Below are 21,121 nucleotides of genomic sequence, written 5' to 3'. Positions count from 1 at the left end.
CACTTGAAAATAAATAATACCTTTTCATTTGATGGCTACTGTTCCATTTTCATTTGATCCATCGTTATGTACAGCGGATACTAGATAAGCTTTATAATAATCACCACAAATATGAAAAGTGTTCACGCAAAAAAAAAAAAAAAAAAAAAAAAAAAGTGTAATTTTCCAATTAATGGAATTTTTTAAGAAATGTGGAGAAGTGGTAATAAATAAAGATGATAAAACGGAAGTTTTTCATAGCAATAACAATGCCCCAATCATCAGTCAACTAATGGATGGCAAACTCTGTAGAATGGTTGATTCCAGAAAATATTCTTACCAAGAGTAACAAAAGGAAAAAGAGATTGTTAAGGATGAAAAAATACTGATTGACAATTTAGTAGAAATTTTCAACACAGCAATTGCAGGTTTTGAACAGTGAAACTTTGTAACTGAACAGGAAATTATGTCTCACTATATAATTAAAGAGATACTATTAGCACAAAATACCAAACAAATTCAATAAGTGATATTGAAAGAAATTGTCCCATTCTTGCCACTAGATGGCAGGCATTCTTCCTTTCTTTTTCTCTAATTGAAATCTGAAAACGAGACTAGATTCGAAGCACTCTGAGGAGTGTAAAGACAAAACTTCTGACTCAGAAAAACAATTAAATGTACTGTAATAATAAAATAATTTTCACCTACCATGTAAATATTGTATATTAGTGTTCCTTTGAATAAATATCTAAAAGACAAGATGGCCTGTTAATTTTAATAGAAACTCTTACTAGAAAATGTGATTATTAAAAGACTGGCATCGTGAACACTGAAGATGCAGCAGGTAAGGAATTTTACATTAGTTTTAATGTAAATAGATGAACTTGATGCAACAGAAATGTTTAAAGCAAACAAATATGCATATATTCACCTTGTTTTGTTAATTTTGATTCCCTTAACGTCTTAAATGCTTCACTGTTTTAAAAGCCACTGTTTGATATATTTTATTTTATAATTTCTACATGTCATCTAAATAGATTTAAATTGATGATGTAATATCCGGAATCGCCAAATCCCAATTTTGGACTTTGTTCTGTGCCAGCACACGCACATATATATAAGCACTGTTTTTATATGTATAAATGCAGCATAAAAAACACTGATGCAACTACAAAATGTATAACATGACATTCAGAAATGTTTATTTTTCATTATTTGTTTGTTGGGATACTATCGCACTATCCGTCAACCTTTGCAAAAATCGCTGGGCAAAGCACCATGTTGCCAAAGGAGGAAACCTAGAATATAACAAAAATGTATTTTATCTGCCAACCCATTAATGATTGCATTCCCATTACGCCACTGCATAATGCACATAGTTTTGGAATTCGAGTGCTGTGTGTGTGTAGTTCCAGCTCATGATTAGCGTGTAGATTTGTTTCATGTAACACATTGTAATGAATTTATAGAAGCCTGATTGCTAATCAAGAAGATAGTATTGCATTTTTTTCAGAAACATGGCATTTTGGCTAGTAGTAGATAGTGCCTAGCATATCATGAAGTTTTTTTTTTTTTTTTTTTTTTTTTTTTTTCAAATAACCAAACTGTATGGAAATCAACAGTTAACTACTGCAGCAAAGTGTTCGAATGCCAGTAGGAAATTTGATTGAGGATAGACAAAAATAGTTTACGACAGCTAAAACAAGTCAATGAGTACATGGAGAACAAAGACAAGGCACTCAAGAATGCTGAGAATTCTGCAAATCTATGATGTTAAAACTTATTACTGTGCACATGGACAGAAGAGAGGGAAAATGGAAAGTTAAGTGTTTTATTAAGGATATCTATATTTTGAATTTAGTTATTTTGCTGCTATTTTACATAGTTTTTGGTGCTTCATTATGAATGTTGCTTTATGTAATTTTCAGTATTTCATTATGGATGTTTCCTGCACTTTTAATTTAGATAATTTATTGCTGTTTTATGTAATTTTCTGTTTTATTATAGATATTTCTTGGAATTTTAATTTCATTGAGCTGTAGCTGCTTTTTGCAATTTTCAGCATGATATCTTTTTTGAAAATTACCTACTGTTTTTCATGTGTTAAGTTGGCAAAACATTTGTCACCAAAAATTGCTGGTTTTGTGGGAGGGCTAGGTGGATAATGCAAGAATACCATTTGTTGCGAGAGAATATACTAAAAATGTAAAACTCCTAAATAGGCAAAATGCAATTATTTAATACCTCAAGACTATCTGCAAGGCATCTTTTTTATTTTGGTGATTTTAGCAAAAATATAAATGTGATCTACTACCCAGTATAACAGCTACGATTTAACCCTAAGGATCAAGTTTTGAAAGCTGCATTCAAATCATATTATCCAAGTACTACATTTTCATATGACACATAAATATTATAAGCATATCGCACCTACCATATAATTGTATAACAATATAAGATTTTGAAATAAAATATGATATTGGTCAATAAATCCAGAATACTGGAACTTCATGGGGAAAACCTCACAACATTGCATGTGAAGTATTTTGAAAAATATTTCTGCTGTAGGAAATACTAAAGGAATAGAATGAACATATCTTGGGACAAACTGGCAAGGAAGTTGTTCAAACAGCATGCAAGACGGAGCTAGACATCAACCAATACAGAAGCTCTAAAACAATTAGTAGATCACAAACAAGGTGAGTTGATTAATGATTTGATTAATTTTGAAAATGAAATAGCTGTAGAAGATAGGATTGGTATGAAAAATCAAGAAGAAAAAGTGTTAAAACAAATTACTGCCCTAAGGTTAACTGAAGAATTTTTTAAAATTAAATCCAGAATTCAGCTATCCATAAATGTGAATCAAGACACTGATAGATTCACCACAATTGAAAATTAAATTAGAGAAGTAGTTCAATGTTATCACAAAATATATAAAAAGAAAGACAGCATTAATAAACTTTTTGAATAAAGAAACTACTCGAAGTTGCAATCAATCATCCAATGAGTAACAATTATTCACGAGCTATTTTTAATTAAACACATCATTTATATTGTTAAAAATTTTGTATATGTGTAAATAATTTTTGTGAAATAATTTTCAAAATTGTAACTCTTGAGTGTTGTAGGATTCAAAAGTTCCCGGACTGAGTCTATCACGTAAAAATATTTTGCAGTAGTGCGACTACAAGAACGTTTTTGTTACTACATTCTCCCACTTTTCTAAAAGTGGTTTGTTTAAAATCACATGGTCGAAAGCTCGCAGTGACAGTGTTTTTTATAGGCAGGTACATTTAGTAACCGGCGGTAGAAAGAAATGACATCAGTTTAGCAGAGAATCAATATCAAATTTTGTGTTCGCTCGGGAAGAGACTTTTGAAATATTGAAGCATGTGCACAAAAGTGAAACGTTTTCAAGAACGCAAGCTTTTGAGTGGCATCATCATTTCACAGAAAGAAGGAAAGTGCCGAAGACGGCGGACACTGTGGCTGTCCTGTGACTTCTCACACTGATAAAAACATCAAAAAGGTGTCTGCGGCGGTACATGCAAACAGGCAGCAAACGATTTGCCAAATAGCACAATCAGTTTGGATATCGGAGGCCACATGTCAGGAGATACTGACTAAGGATCTTAACATGCATAGGGTGTGTCAACATATTGTTCCCCCATATGTTAAATGTAGACAAAAAGGGAATTCGAATGGAAATGGCGGGAGACTTAATCTCGGCTGTAGACAAAGATTCTTCCCTACTTGGCAATATTATTACTGGAGATGAGAAATGGTGTTTTTTATATGACCTACAAACTAAAAGAGCATCGGCAATGTGGAAATCACCACAACCTCCATGAAAGCAGAAATTCTGTCGATCTAAAAGAAAGGTCATGTTAGATGTATTCTTCGATATCTAGGGCATTGTGCATCTGGAATTTATCCCTGAAGGACGTACCGTAAACAAAGAACTCTACAACAAAATTCTGTGTCATTTGTGCGAGTCGATCCGGAAGATGAGACCAAAAATGGGGGCTGGGCAGTCATGGGTGCATTTGCATGACAACGCTTCTGCTCATCGATCCCTACTCGTCAATGACTTTCTTGCAAAAACAAAAACAAATGTTTTGCCCCATTCTCCATACTCACCTGATCTCGCAACCTATGATTTCTTCCTATTTCCTGGCAGGACGCTTGCAGGGTCGTCGTTTTCAATTTTGAGAAGAAGTTAAATGTGCATTGCAGTCTGAATTAAAGGACATGGACAAAAATTGGATTCCAAACATGCTTTAATGAACTTTACAGGTGCTGGCGAAAGTGTGTTGTTGCACAAGGGTCTTATTTCAAAGGAGGATGTGTTTCTGCAATTCTACATTTTTTTTACATTATAGACTCAGTCCAAGAACTTTTGAATCCTACTTCGTATAATGTAACAAGAACGGTCCCAGGAGTGAAGCTTCACCAGAAAAATAAGGTTACAGGAACAGGTCCATTTAACATTGACATAAATGGCTATCTCACTAAATTAGTGAGATATAGCCAAGCTGGTACTAGTTTCAGCGACTGATTTTTATCACCGAATTTGGTGGTAAATTGCCAACAGTAGCCAAACTTGGCAATCATTTGGGTCCAGTCCCTGTATAACTGTAACTGATCCCTATATGTAACTGTAAGGGTATATAGCCCTTGCATGTAACTTTAACCGTATATGCCTTGCAGTAATTATGAGAAATCAAAGATATACAAAATTTCTTGTCAGCTGGGGGAAAACTATATATGACCAGAGAGAGCATCAATTTTTAGTTTTTAGTTCAGAGTTGAGTTCAATAGAGATTCAAAGTGGTAACTACTGTTTGTGCTTATGCTGAGAACAGCAGCACAAGTACTTCTGTGGAAAGTTCCAGAATTGCAAAGTGTTTCTTTTGTGAAAATAAGTGTGCATTCAATCCATTATGAACCTGCATGACATAACAATATATTTTTGTTCATATCAATTAATTTAAAGGAAAAGTATGTACATGTAAATAAAAATATCATCAAAGATATCAAATAAATATAAATAAGTATCTGACTTACAATGACACCACTGATCCTAAGTCAAAGACTATCTGTATAAAACTTATATAAGAAAAATATTGGTATTTTTAAAGTATTCTGAGTCAAACTAAAGTTCTCTACTCTGCTTAGAGAAATACAACAAAAAAACCAAGATCTGGACTTGTTGGGACTTCAGTAATTTTGAATTTTAGATTATTAGCTTAAATTTAAAAATATGAAAAGCGATTTATGAAACAAGAAATCATTTATGACCTTAAAGGTATCAAAATTTACAAAAAAAAAAAAAAAAAAAAAAAAAAAAGCTCGATATTTATTTGTTTGTGTTATTAAACATCTTATTCAGTGCAAGTTGTTCAAGTTTCTCCACTTTTTTATGCTACTACTCTCTCTTTAATTTTATAGATAGACATCATTTTTTGTTTAGTTACAAAGTTCTATAAGGTCTGTGACTGCTGTGTCGAGAACTCCCAGTAAATTGTCAAATGAAATTTTTTTGTCGTCAACAACTACTGTGTCACTTAGCATCTTCATTTATTATCACTTCTCTACAATGTTTCCCAAATTCCTTTAACTGGAATATTTCACTTTTTGTTTGGAATATCTGAAAACCTGCAAATTCAGAGCTTTCATTATAAAGCTTACATAGCATCTCCAGTATATTTACTTTGAACATACCATGAGACTGGTGACTTTTAACAGAACATGTATTGTTCTGTTAAAAGTGTCTTGCATGTATCATATGCTGTCAAAGTTAAGCCTGAAATTTATTTACTATTATTTATTATACCTATTTTCTGCTGTTTATCTGAGCACCAGATAAGCAGCAGCACATATGCTTATCTGAGTCCAAATAAATAAATTCCCACATATACTTTGAACTCATCCAGATTCAGCACTAAACATTTTGCTGCCTGGTGCAGTCTCTGTGGGTCCTAAATTCTGCTGCCCAGTCGCTCATTTCTAAAAATTCTGCATTCCAGCACCTTCTCTAAATTCAAAAGTTTTTGCCATCTCTTAATTTTGTTGCTCGGTACTTCTCTAAATTCTAAAAGTTTTGCATTCCCTAAATTCTATACTCAGTGCAGCTGCACCAGCTCTTGTACCAATCCTGTCTTTACCTGAATAACAAATCAGTTATTCTCAATTCAAACAGCACTAAATGTAATCTTTAGCCTATGAATACCATATATAAAATCTATTTTTTGCATACATAAAGGTATTTCTGTTAAATTTATGCTCATCAACACACTTCACCCTTTGCAGCACAATTAGCTATAATCATCACTAAGCATGATGTCGACATAAAAGGTCATGATGCTCTTTGATATTCAATTACTAATATCTAAAAAAAAATCCCACCACCACCACAAGTTATTTCTCAAGCCATCATGCGCTGATTGTCATCCTGTGATGAAAGCAAAAAATAATAATGATTCCCATGATTGGCATCAGGAATAAAAATTATTCAGTAGTTGTAAAATCAATGATATTTTGATTTAGAGTGTTTCAGGTTGAGATATATGACAAGCAAATATGCAGTATATGTGTCAGATTATTGATCATACAAATTTATGCTAATAAAATTTTTCAATATGGGGAGGGGGGGTTATTCTATTTAGTGCCAAAGGGAAATTAAGAATAGAAACTTTCCATATGCTTTATCATGAAAAAATATCAAATGCACATGCATAAAAGAAAAAATAAAGGTTGGACTTTGTATTGCATTTAAAATGACACTTAAATTATTTTAAAAAAAGAGAGAACAGCTTTAAAACTATACAACCAATACTATTTACTTTAAAATTTAATACTATAATCTAAAACATTCTGATTTTCGTTGTTAAAAATAGTATCTTTAAAATTAATATGAAAGTACTGTGTACACATCATCATTACAACAGGTAAAAGCATATTTAACCTGAATGCAAGATATCAGTACTTTCTTATCATTAAAGGATCGTTAGAAACCTATTGCTTTTAAATGTTAATAAAAGCAGAAGAAAAAAAAAATGTTGCAAGCAGCCATTTCATGTTAATTACTGTTATTGTAATATAAAGAAACAAATTTGTTTGAAGCTATAAAAAGAAGGAAGATTTATTTGTATTATAAATCCAAAAAACTACTTACTGTAATTAATGCTCCTGCTGTAAATTCTGTAAGATCTTTACTACTATCATTAACCTGTGAAATTTGGAAAGAAGGATTATTGCAAATACATTATGAAATTTATAGAGTTTTCCTTAATATATTTTGATCATAATTTACTTTGTCGAGCAATTGAAGTGCTTCTGTTACTGTATCTACACGTCTCTCAAGAAATTCAAAGGTGTCTGAAAAGTCAGATGACTTATCTTGGATTAGACTTAACTCACAAGCTTTATAAGCAGCAGCAACTGAAAGTCTTTTGCTGTACCAAGACATCTGCAATATATAAAAGAAATAAATATTAACAATATAATACATATTAAAGTAATAATGATTTTATTTTGTGCTTATAAATTAAATTCTTGATAAAGAAATCAAAGATCTTTCATTAGTATGACACATATGCCTTCATAAAAATTCGCATTAAAATCCCATAAAGAATTGGGATTTATATTTACTTTTTTTGTTTAAATAAAATTGCTTTAATATTCTATTTTATTAAATTATTCTCATACAATATTATTACACACATAAAAAATTACTTTAATACTAGCAATCATTTACAACTTAAATTAAAAAAGATAATGAAATTTTCATAATCTTATTTAAGTAATGGAATGCAGCAATACAATTTAACAATTCTTTCATTCTTTCTTTCTTGTCCTCCCCTCCATTTTCACTTTTGTTCATTGCTTTCTTGGCATATAGATTCAGGTGTTCAGTTTTTTCCCTGTCAGTTAATGTTGATACATTTACATCCTTTTTCTATAAAATACTTAAAACAATGCAAGTTACTTTAAATTTAACTTTTCTTTCTCTTTTTAACACTTTTCTTTTTAAAATCCTGACTTGTGTGGATAGCAAATATTTAATATTTTGCAGAATTTCAATTTTAAATAATAATAATAATAAATGTAAATCTCAGAGAATAAATGTTTACATCATCACTAGTTTCAATACCAACTATAATTGCAAATGCAGAAATAGTGAACATACATATATACAACATTCATATTCAGAGTTATTGCATATTCGTACACTAACAAGAGTAAACTATGTTTAAACATAAAAAAAAAAAAAAAAAAAAAAAAAAAAAAAAAATAGGCACTCTTGCAGACGAACCCTCTTGTCAGCTGCAGCTGGAATGAATGGCTCAAATTCCTAAATTCCTGCTCTTTTAATGCTTTCTGCGGGTTATTGTAATTTCCGGAAGACATCTAGATATAAGATTATTGCAACATGGTCTAGTGGTGATTTTTAATGTTTCTCTGATTTTAAGGCTGCATCCGGGATTGTTTGTGATTTTGGCTTTTTCACATGCGATTATTGAGTTAAATGCTCCAAAGAATATTCAACAAAAGGAGTGCCATTTTTGTTAATGTACTATCTGGTAAAGAGTTCAAAATATCTTCTTTTATGCTTGGAAATTCTTACTGATATTTTTTAGATTGTTAGAAATCAGCCTCAGTCTTATTGGATTTGAAGTGAAATGAAACTGAACTGAAGAGACAGTTTGCCTTTGATTCTTTTGCAGCCGCATATGTGAATGTGCTAGGCAGAAATGTTAAATTCAATCCTTTCTACTGTATAATTTCTTATATTCTTAATTAATGTAATTTAATTGTTAATAGATCTATTGGTGATTTATTTAAATGATTCAACAGCTGTTATGCATTGGTTAGATGCATGAGAGTCCCATTAGAATAGTTAGGACCTACACAGAATATATTATTGTGGTGCCCAAGCTTCAGGCTAATACTTAGCAGCTGATTAAGCAATATGGATGTCCCAAAATTAATAGCCAAACGAAGGAGATTAAGAATGAATTTTACTTCATGTTCGAATAAAATTAATACTGCACTTTCCAAAGAAAATCCAGATATCAACGAATTTTTTATTTTAGAATTGCAGTTCAACTACAAGTTCGAATGGCTGGCAAGAATTGGAAAATGCTATTTTTCAATTTGAGAATTTATGAAGAGGATTTATCAAAATTCAAAGAATATAGAGATAAGCATTACAAACTGATAAAAGAATGTGTAATCCAAAGCAAAGTTAAAGTGACGTTGCCAACAGTGAGGGATGATACCGAAAAAATGCAACTCCCAAAAATTGAGTTAATGAAGTTTAGTGGAGAAGCTTAAGAATTTCTCTCGTTTTGATCACAATTAAAAAAAATACACACCGATGCAAGTTTGCCCACAAAAGACAAATTCCCGCATTTCTTGCAGGCTGTAGTGCCGAAATAGAAAGCTGTAAGTGCTGTAGAAAGTTTTCCAACTACTACAGAATATTACCTAAAGGCAGTACTGTAACTATTGATAGAGAAAATATACTGGTGCAGATTTCTGTTCAAGATCTCCTGACTATGGTGATGAACAATGCTACCTCAGCAGATTCTCAAACAGATCTTCCACTATTATATGATAAACTGAAAATGAAAGCCAGAGCATTAGAATCCTTGGGTGTTAAATATAAGTTTATGATTATGTATCCTCAGTTTGCTAATAGATGGCAGTAATGTTTGTTTGTTAAAAAAAAAAAAAAAAAAAAAATCGTGATTTCAGTAAATATGTATATGTATCAGTTCGTCTTCGGTGTTCATCAATAAACGTTGTGTAAAAAAAAGATCTTTTGTTTATTGCTTTAAATTTGAGCCAATCTGATTTAGTAGAGACTTACAGTACAAAACCCGGACTCGTCGGGACTTCGGCGATTCTGGATTTGGGATTTTTCCGGATATTAGATCATCAATTTAAATCTGGTAGGATGGCATGCAGAAATTATACAACTGAAAATATGAAATCGTAATTTATGAAGTAAAGAGCAATTATGATCGAAAGGGTATCAAAATTTACAAAAAAAAAAAAAAAAAAAAAAAAAAGCTTAATATTTATTTGTTTGATTTTTTTTTAACATTTCTTTCAATGTAAGTTGTATAAGTGGCTTCCACAAAAAATTCAAAAAGTTCCTTTTTATTTTTTCTTCTGTCATATACAGTTGACTTTCCAATGCCATACTCTTTGTATAATTTTGAGACAGATAGGCCTTTATCCATTTTTTACAGCAATTTCACTTTTTGTTTAATGGACATTGAAACATGGTTTTGCTTTTTAGATCCATTAGCAGCTCCAGAATTAGAAACTCTTTTCGACATAATCGAAAGTTCAAGCTTAGTTTTTATAAAATTGCTTTAATAATAACAGCCTGCAAAAAATAATAAGCTGGACCAAACTAAAAGATTAGGGAGCAGCGCAGTCTGCTACTTTCAGCCTAACATAATAGTATGGTAATTTCCTGATATGTTTTTACCACCAATCCTCAAATTCCATATCACAGATTATGTTCTTACTGCATTAATATAAATATTAACAAGACATAGTGCACAATAAAAATTAAACTTTATTTAGGAACATCGCGCATACAGCCTGCCTGTTTCGCTCTGCTCGCTACTCGTAAGAAACTTCTCCTCTAGGGTTGCCACACTTATCGGAGGGCGCAAGGCGCGCTCCTTATCGCCATCACCACAATAGCGTCCATGATACATTATTGGCTGTGTATCACAAGATTGGCGATGAAAGCTAAGTTGTTTCACTAAATTTTGTCTTGCTCCTATTGTGTACTGGATTAAGCCTGAATTGTATTAGTTATTTACTATACCTATGTCTATTTCTTGCACATACTTAAAACTAATCTAAGTCCTGAATAAATAAACTCCCACATATACTTAATGCTTTATCTAGGGCCAGCGCTAAATACCGCATGGTGCAGTCTCTACGGGTCCTAAATTGTGCTACAAAGCACCTTCCTAATAAGTTCTAAATTTTTACCATCCCAGTGCTTTCCCTAAATCATAAAAAAAACTTCTCATGTCTTAATTTTGCCATTCGCTGCTTCCTCAAATTCCAAAAATTTCAGCTTCCATAAATTCTGCCATCCAGTGCCGACATATTCTGCTGCCGTTTCTGGGTTTATGGTGAATAACATATCAGTTATTCTTAATTAAAATATCATTAAATGTAATCTTTTAGCCTATGAGTTTCATTAACAAAATCTATTTTTAGCATATGAAAAGAAATTTTTGTTGAATTTTTCCTCATCAACATTTCTTACAGCATTAAAAATCTATAATCATCGCCAAGTGTAATGTTAGCGTAAAAGGTTGTCATACTCTTGTTATTCAATTACTAATATATAAAAAAAAGTTTAGACATCACTGCACAAGTTATTACTGAAGCTGTCATGTATTCATAAATACGAGGTGATGAAAGCAAAATATAATAAATAATGAGTCGCCAGGGCAGCGTCAGGGATATAAAATACATGAATGTTTCGGTAAACACTGCGAACGGCAGTAAACGGAACGTTTGAGATGTATGCCAAGCAGATACTCAGCTAAGGAGCCAAATTATTAATCTCACAAATTTATGCTTACATGATTGTTTTTCCACAACGAGGTATTTCATTTAGTGCTTAAGTGAAATTAAGAATCGGAATTTTTAAGTGAAAATCTCCACATGTTTTATTATGGAAAAAAAAAATCAAATGCACATGCGTCAAGCATACCAAAAAAAAAAAAAAAAAAATGTTTGTGGCTTTGAGGTCCGATCATTCCGGATAATGAACGTCCAGATTTCGGACTTTGTACTGTATTGTATTTATGGCGCTAAAACTCGGGATTATTACAAACCAGAAAATCAACAGACTGAATATTTCAAAAATGGAGGACATTCTTGAAAATTAAAAATAAAAAATAAAAAAAAAAAGGTTGATTTAGGACAATTAACTACGAAACTAGTAACCAAAGTCGAAATGAATTTAGCAAATACTATTCCATTAAATGCAAAAATTGAAATAATCAAGGATTTGAATGAAAAGTTAATTGAGAAAAATCAATGAACTGAAAAGCTTAGATACAGAAATTGAAATGAAATTAACTTTGGAGCTTGAAACTTTGGAGATTGAAAAAGAAGTTACGTTAAGTAAAGAATATTGAAATAAAACTGTTATATGGGGGGGGGGGAAGAATACAAAGGTTTTTGGAAAAAGAATTCAGAATCTTCTAGAACAGCAGTTCATCAGAACGAAACAGCTAATGCTGCACTTCCAGGTGAAACAAAAGCAGCTATTTAATATTTGTTAATAATGACCAAAATGAAATTGATATTGTTATTGTTCCCCTACAAATTGGAGAATCTAGTGACGAAGAAGAAAGGAATGGCAATGTTTTAAATAATGATAATGATATTTTACCAAATAATACTGCTGGGAAAGTCGAAATTCATGTAAGAAGTAAGTTTCAGCCTTCTAAAAGCAGTTATAGTCATACTAAAAAGTTTAAAAAGCAGAAGACTGAAATCTTGAAGTGGATAAAAAAGGAACTGTTAGTTATGTCTCAGGAAGAACATGAAGAAAAAGATAGAAGAGAAATTATAAAAGACAAAATACAAGGTAAAACTAGTGCAAAGATTTTCGATTTTCGTTTTGGTTTAGACATTTACTCTCTTCTCGTTGAACAGATAAATATATACGCTCAGCGAAAAAAAAAGCACCCAGAATTTATTGCATCTGAAGCCTATATGAGAAGATTTATTGGAATATTATTGCTTACAGGATATCATTCTTTACCTCAAGAAAAAAATTTATTGGTCTTTTGATAAGGACTGTTCCTGTTGTACGAGAATCGATATCACGTTTGCAGTACAGGAATATGAAGCAGAATTTGCATTTGACAATAGTCAAATTGACATTACTGATAAATTATATGAGGTGAGACCGTATCTAAACTTACTAAATATCTAAACTTTTTACTACTGGAAATATAAAGTCTCTTTTAGATTTCAGATGCAAGAATGCATTATTCCTTTTGCAAACTCCTATTGAGAGTTTAAAATCAGCCAGAAATAGATCAGCAACAGGAAGACCTAGTAAATTCAGCATTCAAAAACCATTGCATGGAGATGGTAGACATTTTATTGTATGGTCCATTGATAACAAAAGACTTTGTTGTAAAGAGTACCATAGACAGACTGTTTATAGATGCAAAGTATGTAATGTAGCTTTACATCACGATTGTAATCAAGCTTTTCATGCTTGAATCTTTCAATTGAAATAATCTGTATTTGTAAAAGAAATACAATGTATATTTTAATATTAAATTAATTACAAGTAAAGTGATTTGTAGATTTATAAAACGTTATACAGCTAAAAAGTAATCCTGCGCTCAACTCAAAAGAAACATCACATGAGTACAATCCTTTTCACTAAACATCCGTAGTCTTATTCCGCTGATGTTGCGCGAACGCAACACTCGCATTTTCCACAGGTAAGAGCATTTTTTTTTATTTTCAATGTAAATTTACGTTATAAATGCTTAATTTAATATTTGTTATTATTTTCACGAGAAAAAGAAACATTCCTTGTAGTTTTGGTGGTTAATGGGTTAAAGAAAAATCATGAGAATCGATCTTAAATTTTTCAAATTTGAAATTCCTAGTTTATTCATACATTGAGAGCATATGAAATAGTTCAGCTAAACAGTACAATAATTTGATTGCCCAACACTAAATCCCAGATATATAAGGACACAAACCTAGATTTCATTCTTTGAAATATAACTCTACAATTACAGTTACTTAGGAATGTCCACTAGACCAGCATTTCTTAACCATTGGTAGGAATTTCAAATGGCGTCACAAAACTTTAATGCAGACACATGAATTTTAAAGAAATTATATTAATTGACATTAATGCCTGCCATAATTAAACCTAAAAGAAGTTTGTTCAGCTACTGAGTGACTCAAACTTGAAACCTGAGTTTCCACTAAAGTCCTTGACTGAATTCTGGATTGGAGCACAATTGAATTTCTTACAATTTCTCAAATAGTATTCATTATATGTCATTCGGCACCACATACTTACGTAAAACTTTTTCAGCTTTAATGCTTTTAAAATCCAAATGTCATGCAATGTTGAAAAACACTGAAGATGTTTTACATTAAGAAGTGTCAAATCTTACACCAAAATTTAATTTGCTATGCAGCAAAAAACAAGTGCATTCAACTGATTAAAATGTGATTTTCTTTCATTAATTTTTGTATACTTGAAACAAATTCTAAAACTATTACTTTTCATATGTATATTGTTTACCAACGAAATAAATTATTTATAGAAAAATATTTATTTATATACCCTTATTCTATATTTAATATCTGAAGTCATAAAAATATCTCAATGACAAAAAAGGGTCATGAATGAAGTTTAAGAAGCACTGGATTAGACCATCATGTGTAGTGGGAGATAATAAGAAATTCTAATTGTGACATTATATTGTAATTTGTTATAATCTATCAGAAGACTGATAAAACTAAATTATGTTACCTAAAAAAAATATCTAATAAAATAAAAGTGTAAGCTAAAAGCAGTATAATAAGGAGTTCTTATTATTTTGGATAGGAATGGAAAATATAAGAAAATTACACGGATGTGTTAGGTGATACATTTCAAGAAAAACTTATACATAGAGTGAAGTGTTATACAGCTAATGGCTTAGAGGAACTGAGAAAAGACAGTCAAGTGGAATTTAAAAAGCTACATCTATTAAGGTGCAAGCTAAGATATAAGAAAATAAAGTGAAATGGAATTGAAAAATATATACTGACCATAATCTGAATAAAGTTTAGCATAGCCTAGCAATAAAAAATAAGAGTTTGTACTTTGAATAAACTTCAACTATAAAGATTTCAGAATACAACTTTGAACATAAAAACTCATGAATTAACTCAAAAAATTTGAAAGGGGAAAGAAATCTAATTTAGGAAATTTACATCACAATTAAAATATTAATTGAAGCAAATCATTATTGTATTTATTTTTTATTATGACCAAGCACTCAAGGGCTACCTCTTAAAGGAAGGGATGACTTCGTGGAGGACTTTCAAAGGAAGCTGGCTTGCATACATGTTACACATGAGGAAATGCCCAGCAGCCAGCCAGTTGGTGAGGATTCAAACTCTGGAATAAACTACTAGTGTTCAGTAACTCTACTGCTTGAGCACTGGTGGGCAGCAAATTATCATAAACTATCATTCACAACAATATTTTGTAATTATATAGCATACATGTATGTATATGTGTGTCATATAATTACAAAATGTATATACACACACAACATCAAATATATATAAAACTAGACTGACTACAAGATAAAGTAACCTGACAAGTCAAATGTAGCAAGACTCACATTAGTTCTCAGATTAGAATTAAATATGTGCAGTCAACAGCTTCAATTTCATAAATGAAGTAAAACATATCTTGAACTTACGTCTAAGGATTTATCTCCCGAATAATGCCAAATTTGATCTGCCATATCAAGCAAATTCTTTGTATCAGCAGGAATTTGAGTAGGAAATAACATAAGAGCCATAGCCTATCAGAAGAAAAAAGTGATATAAGTTACTTTTATGGTGAACAGTTTGACTGTTTTTTTATATAGATACGAACTGCAGCTTTTACCTCGGGCCAGTTTGATACAAATGGGATAACCATTCTAAGCCTAAATTCCAGAGCATTTTCTAGAAAATTTTTCAGATCAGTCCTAAAAGAAATAGCAATACAGCTAAAGCCCCAAATAAAATAAAGAAAAGAAATTAACAAATTTTCCTTAATATAAAATTATGCATAACAATATTCAATATTAAGTTCGTTCGGCATCACAGAAACTACTATTAAACAAAGCAATCTTACCATAACAATTAAAAACCATTAATGTCATAGCATATCATACAGTACAAAACTCAAAAGTCAAATGTCGAAAAAGCAGAATTATTGATGATCTAAAAGTTCCATATTTTTTTTTTTCCCCTGAGACTTTTTATTACATGTATGAATAGAGAATATGATACTTAAGAAAGATTGCCCTATATCTATTCTTCTCTCAATTAGCTGAGATTCCTTTTGCTGAATGCATGGATTAGAATATGAAAATCAACAAAGAATAAAGATAATGATTATTTAAATAATTTAATACATCTATACTGAAAATAAACATAACTCTATTTCAGAAATACTTGCGACACTCAGCCCAAAATACCTAGCAATAAACAAAAATATAAAATTTACATTAAAAAAATCTATCTTCAATCAACTGCTACAAAGAGAGAAAATTATTTACTTCATTTCACAATCGCATAAAATAACTTAAAACAATAAAGATTATTACATGTACATAACATACTTGTGAGTTCAAGAAGATAAATTCACTGTTTTAATAAAGTCTGAAATATGCATTAACTTTATATGCAACAACTGCAATAAATAAGAAACTCAATTAAACTGATACTTTTATGAAACACTAAAAATTCAGGAAATAATAAGGCATGGTAATATTGTGAAGCAAGTAAAAAAAGATTTTCCATAGCCAATACTAACAAACTAATGATGATACAGTAAATACAGAAGTATAATACTTCTTAAAGATTTATTATTGGGGATTAATAAAATTAAAATTTGCTGTATCTCAAAGTTAATTTGTCTAATTAACACATTACTTTAAAAAAAATCAAATCTGAGGCTCTGAGATTGAATACACATCTTGCCTTTCGTTTTCTGCAGCATTTTCTTTAAGATGCTGTTCAAGCTTTCTGTTGCTTGAAAAGTTGAAATAATGGACCAGATCTGCCCCTCCACTTTCGATAAGACCGTGAGCAGCTGTAGATAGACCAAGAGATTTTGCACCTAATAATATAAAATAAAAATTATGCATTAACAGTAATAACATATAACTGATCTCCTTAAATTAAATCTATGTCACCTCACTAAATTAAAACTACAACATAAAATGCAATTTATAGCATTTGTCATAATAAAAAAGAATGCAAGTTTAACAGACTTTCAAAACAATCTTTTCTGAAAGTGAGGAAATGGATACGCACCCAAATAAAATCAGTATTAAGAAACTTCTGGTAATTATGAAGTATGCGATTTACTGCTCATGTGTGATAAAATGACAGGAAAGAGAAATGATTAAAACATTAATCAATTTTAGTGCCACCATTTAAAGAATAAATTATTAACCAAAAACAGTACTTAAAATTACAGGCATATTTTTGACTACTTGAAAAAAAAAAAAAAAAAAAAGAAAAGAAAACCTTAAACATGCAAGCTAATCGGTTTAAAAACCTGAAAACTATGAATATGTATATTTTAAAGGAAAATGGTAAGTCTGATAGAAAGAAATACAGTACAAAGTCCAAGATCCAGAATCCTCAGGACTCTGGCGATTCCAGACTTCGCAAGTTTCCCAGATTTCAGACCATCAGTTTTAAAGGAATATTGTGTTTTCAATTATTGTTTAGGTCAGATAGAAAAATGCTAATTCCCTCCCACCACCATGACCACAAACACTCGAGGGAAAAAATCAAATCACGTTACCAATGTATTATCACTGGCCTAAATGCGACTCTAGCCAGCAGAGGTTTGAAAGTGGCAGGCAGGAATCTTAGTCAAGAGAAAAGTCGCATTTACAAACACTTGCTTCCTTTATATTCTGCTTCCTAGACTTTGAAGGGATTTTTTTATTGTTAATTTAGAGGGTGTGCTGGTTGTCTGACATCTGAGGGTACTGGATGGTCTGGAGGTCATCCTGGATAATGGATATCTGAATTTCAGACATGGTACAGTATCAATTATTATATGTTCTTGCATCATTAAAGTATAACAAATATTTTGTTATTAAAATGCTAAATTTTTAATGATTTCTTCTTGCATCCTCTACTGCCAGTAATACTTTAGAAGAAGGGAAAAAAAAAAAAAAAAAGAGGGAATAGATGATTGTTTTCGAATTTCTGAATTACACTTATTTTAAATGGCCATCCAATTACTATGGTGGTAAGGAGAGCCGTCACTGATACTGATATACGATATAATGTAAGGTTTATTTTCTTGTGTAAAATTTTTTCCATTCTTTTCATCAACTCCAACAGAAATTCAAATTTAGCGAGTTTTAAATAAGCAGTCAGAATCTAAGTTAAGAGGGGGAATGTTGGCAATCTCAACCAATAGGGTTGCGACTGAAGTGCTGAACCAATTGTCCACCAGTTTGGGTTTTTAACTTTTCTTGTAGTTAAATTAAAAGTCACATTAACATAGCAGTCACATTCCTAGTCTCTAATCTGATATTTGCTTTATAAATAAACAAAATACCGCTATGTTATTAACTTACAGAAAGTAAATGTTAAGTTGTAACATTTCAGATTTTATAATTTCAAGCCAAAGTACAACTAAAGGTTTCAGTAAATTTTATTCTGTTGTAATCATTTTATGTTATCAGACTTCATATTTGCCAACTATGACACTCAAAAATCAGGAAATTTTTGTTTAAGAAATCAGGAGAATTTCCTCAACAACAAAAAGAGTCTTAAATTCTACGTTTTTAAATAATAAAAATATGTAGAAAGAAAATAAATTTTAATTAAATAACTTTAAATAGTAACTAATTAATACCTGAAAGTTATTATTTCTTAAATGCAAATAATACAACACGTTAAAAAAAAGTTTATTACTTGTATCTTCTAATAACAAAAGTACTCTAATCAACTTCCCTAATCATTAAATAATACTTTAACCAGATCACTAATCATTGATGTAAAACATGAATTAATTCTGCACTGTGGAATTGTGTTAAGAATGTTAAATGATGGCAAAATGGAGCGTACAAAAAAGGAAAATGCTTAATTCCAAGCAAGTGTAAAGACAAAAACATAAATATTTGTTCTTCAGAAGATAAACTCACAATAATCAGAAAATGCATCCCTTGTCAAGCAATTTTATTTTGGAAGAACTTTACGCTTATATTGTGTGGTGTAATTTTGAGAATTGCCAATTAAATTGCTCGCAGGTGCAGAAATTACTTATTTTTCTCACACCTGTTTTTAACACTGGATGTAATACATACATCTTCATTTACTAAAGGTATTTTCTAACTTTCAACACATCCTTTTATATTAATTCTAGAAACATTTACTTCTTTCTTAAAAAATGAAGTCGGTTCCACTTGTCGAGGATTCTGGATAAGCATTTCTCTAAAGATAACCAGCATGTACATTCATATTTCCGACTTTTTCCTTATTTCAGTATTATGCAGGAAGTTGTTTCAAATTCCTTTCCTTTTAATCCTTTTAGAATTCTTTTCAAGTTAATAAATATCAACAATGTGTTCATCCACACTTAATTAATGCACCTCATAATTTGCAAATCAGAATTTTCTTTTTTTAAGATGTCTGCAACATCAATTACCAAGCCTACAATTGCTAGTGCATTGTTGGCACTAAGTGCTAAGCAAATATCCCGAAGAATTGTACTTTCTTTTAAAGTTATAATAATTAGCTGTGCTATATATTAAAACCTGTTGAATCTCCTTCTGGTGACGACAGAAAGTAAGATACACTAAATTTCTGAAGACTCTGGATTTAAAAAAAATAAATAAATAAAACAGCATTGGATAGAGCTTTGCATCGGAACTGTTTTAATGCAATCAACAACTGAAGATTTATTTTTCATACCAATTCCTTTAACTCATTTTATCTACAACTGCAACTTTTTGTCCTTGCACTTAAGTATTTCTTAGTAAATTTACTGCCGGGAAACATTTTTCTAAAAATGCTGCAGCATGATCCCATGCATTCATTGCAAATTGTGCTTCAATAGAAAAGCAGAGAACAGGCATTCTGCATTAATAACTTTTTCGTCCTTTGTTTCCACAGAAAAAAAATTTTTTTTTCTAATACAACTCATGTTTTCCTTGCGTACACACATGTTTAAGAACACTGGCCTTCAATTTATTCTTTGATATCTTTTCTAGCTATAATGTACATTCAAAATAAAGCAGCATAATGGTATCTTCGTATTATTCACTCAGTGGTGAGAAGCATCACCGGGCAAAATGCTATGTCACTTAAGTAAGCAACCCAGAATATAATGAACATGTATTTTATCAGGGAATGCACTAATGGTTGAGTGCACATTATGCAAGCACATAATAGGTGCCATTTTGGAATTATGATGAAGCAAATGATTGAATTGTATGCACAAGTACAGTTAAAGATTGCCAACAAAGTGCTCCAATGTGAGTAGGAAATTGGCGTGAGAATAGCTGAGTATCATGTATGACAGCTGCTCTTTTTATTTATTGATGGTCTAAAAAATATACACCTAGTAGGTCTTATCATTCTTACAATTCTTATTGTCTCAATATTGACTCTGAATATAACTACTGATAAATGTAGTTATCTGGAAGAAGTATGCATGTATCATATGGAAAAAATTGATGTTAAAAAATTCAGTTTTGCAAATAAAAGCAATTTTCTGAAAAAATCAGAAAATGTTAAAACACGTCATTGTGTACATAGTAAGCAGTGCCAAAGTTGCTGTGAGATGACATGAATTCTGCAATTCCATGGGCACCTCAAAATACGGGACTCCTATGGCTATACTGTTCTACCTATTATAGCATTTTCAAATATGTAGATATTTATTACGTGACAAATACATTATGTTAATGGCAGTTATCTGAATATAAGTAACAATTATAAATTTTATTAATAAAAAAATTATGTATCCTAATTATGGATATAATGCATTTAATTATTGTATTTATAATTATTACCAAACAAACATATTAAATGCGTAACTCAGTACTTTTGTTTTCCCCTTAACCACCTTAACCTTTATTAAAGCAATTTTAAAAAGCAAAATAAGAGAAATAATAAATAACAAAACTAGAATAACACTAGTAAAAGTACTTTCAGTACTTTACTTTCATTTCAGACATACACACTCAAATACATACAAAGAAATACTAAAAGAATTTTGAAATTCATCTTACTTTAGTTTCAAAATACAACTGTAAAGATTAATAAATAAATAAAATCCATATTTCTATTTTAT

The 21,121-nt window shown here is 30.8% G+C and overlaps 1 protein-coding gene across 3 annotated transcripts in view; it reads right to left on the bottom strand.

Moving 5' to 3' along the window:
• Coq9 (ubiquinone biosynthesis protein COQ9, mitochondrial) overlaps positions 1–21,121 on the bottom strand; it is a 45,174-nt gene that overhangs the window by 6,921 nt on the left and 17,132 nt on the right. For 2 of the 3 annotated variants that reach the window (XR_004760755.2, XM_035376566.2), the window contains exons 3-7: positions 16,774–16,912; positions 15,692–15,794; positions 15,501–15,605; positions 7,298–7,453; positions 7,160–7,213 (exon numbers count right to left, since the gene is read on the bottom strand). Coding sequence is in view for 2 of the 3 variants with exons in the window: in XM_035376566.2 (XP_035232457.1) it covers positions 7,160–7,213; positions 7,298–7,453; positions 15,501–15,605; positions 15,692–15,794; positions 16,774–16,912 (557 nt within the window). In the remaining variant the exon portion in view is untranslated. The remainder of the gene's footprint in view (positions 1–7,159; positions 7,214–7,297; positions 7,454–15,500; positions 15,606–15,691; positions 15,795–16,773; positions 16,913–21,121) is intronic. The other variant, XM_035376567.2, reaches the window with a different exon arrangement.

The sequence above is a fragment of the Stegodyphus dumicola genome, chromosome 4, assembly GCF_044657685.1.
Source record: "Stegodyphus dumicola isolate Sdum_Otavi_A_Nest chromosome 4, ASM4465768v1".
Lineage (NCBI taxonomy): Eukaryota > Metazoa > Arthropoda > Arachnida > Araneae > Eresidae > Stegodyphus > Stegodyphus dumicola.
The sequence above is the reverse complement of the archived record's forward strand: the minus strand, read 5'-3'. Positions and strand labels throughout refer to the sequence as shown.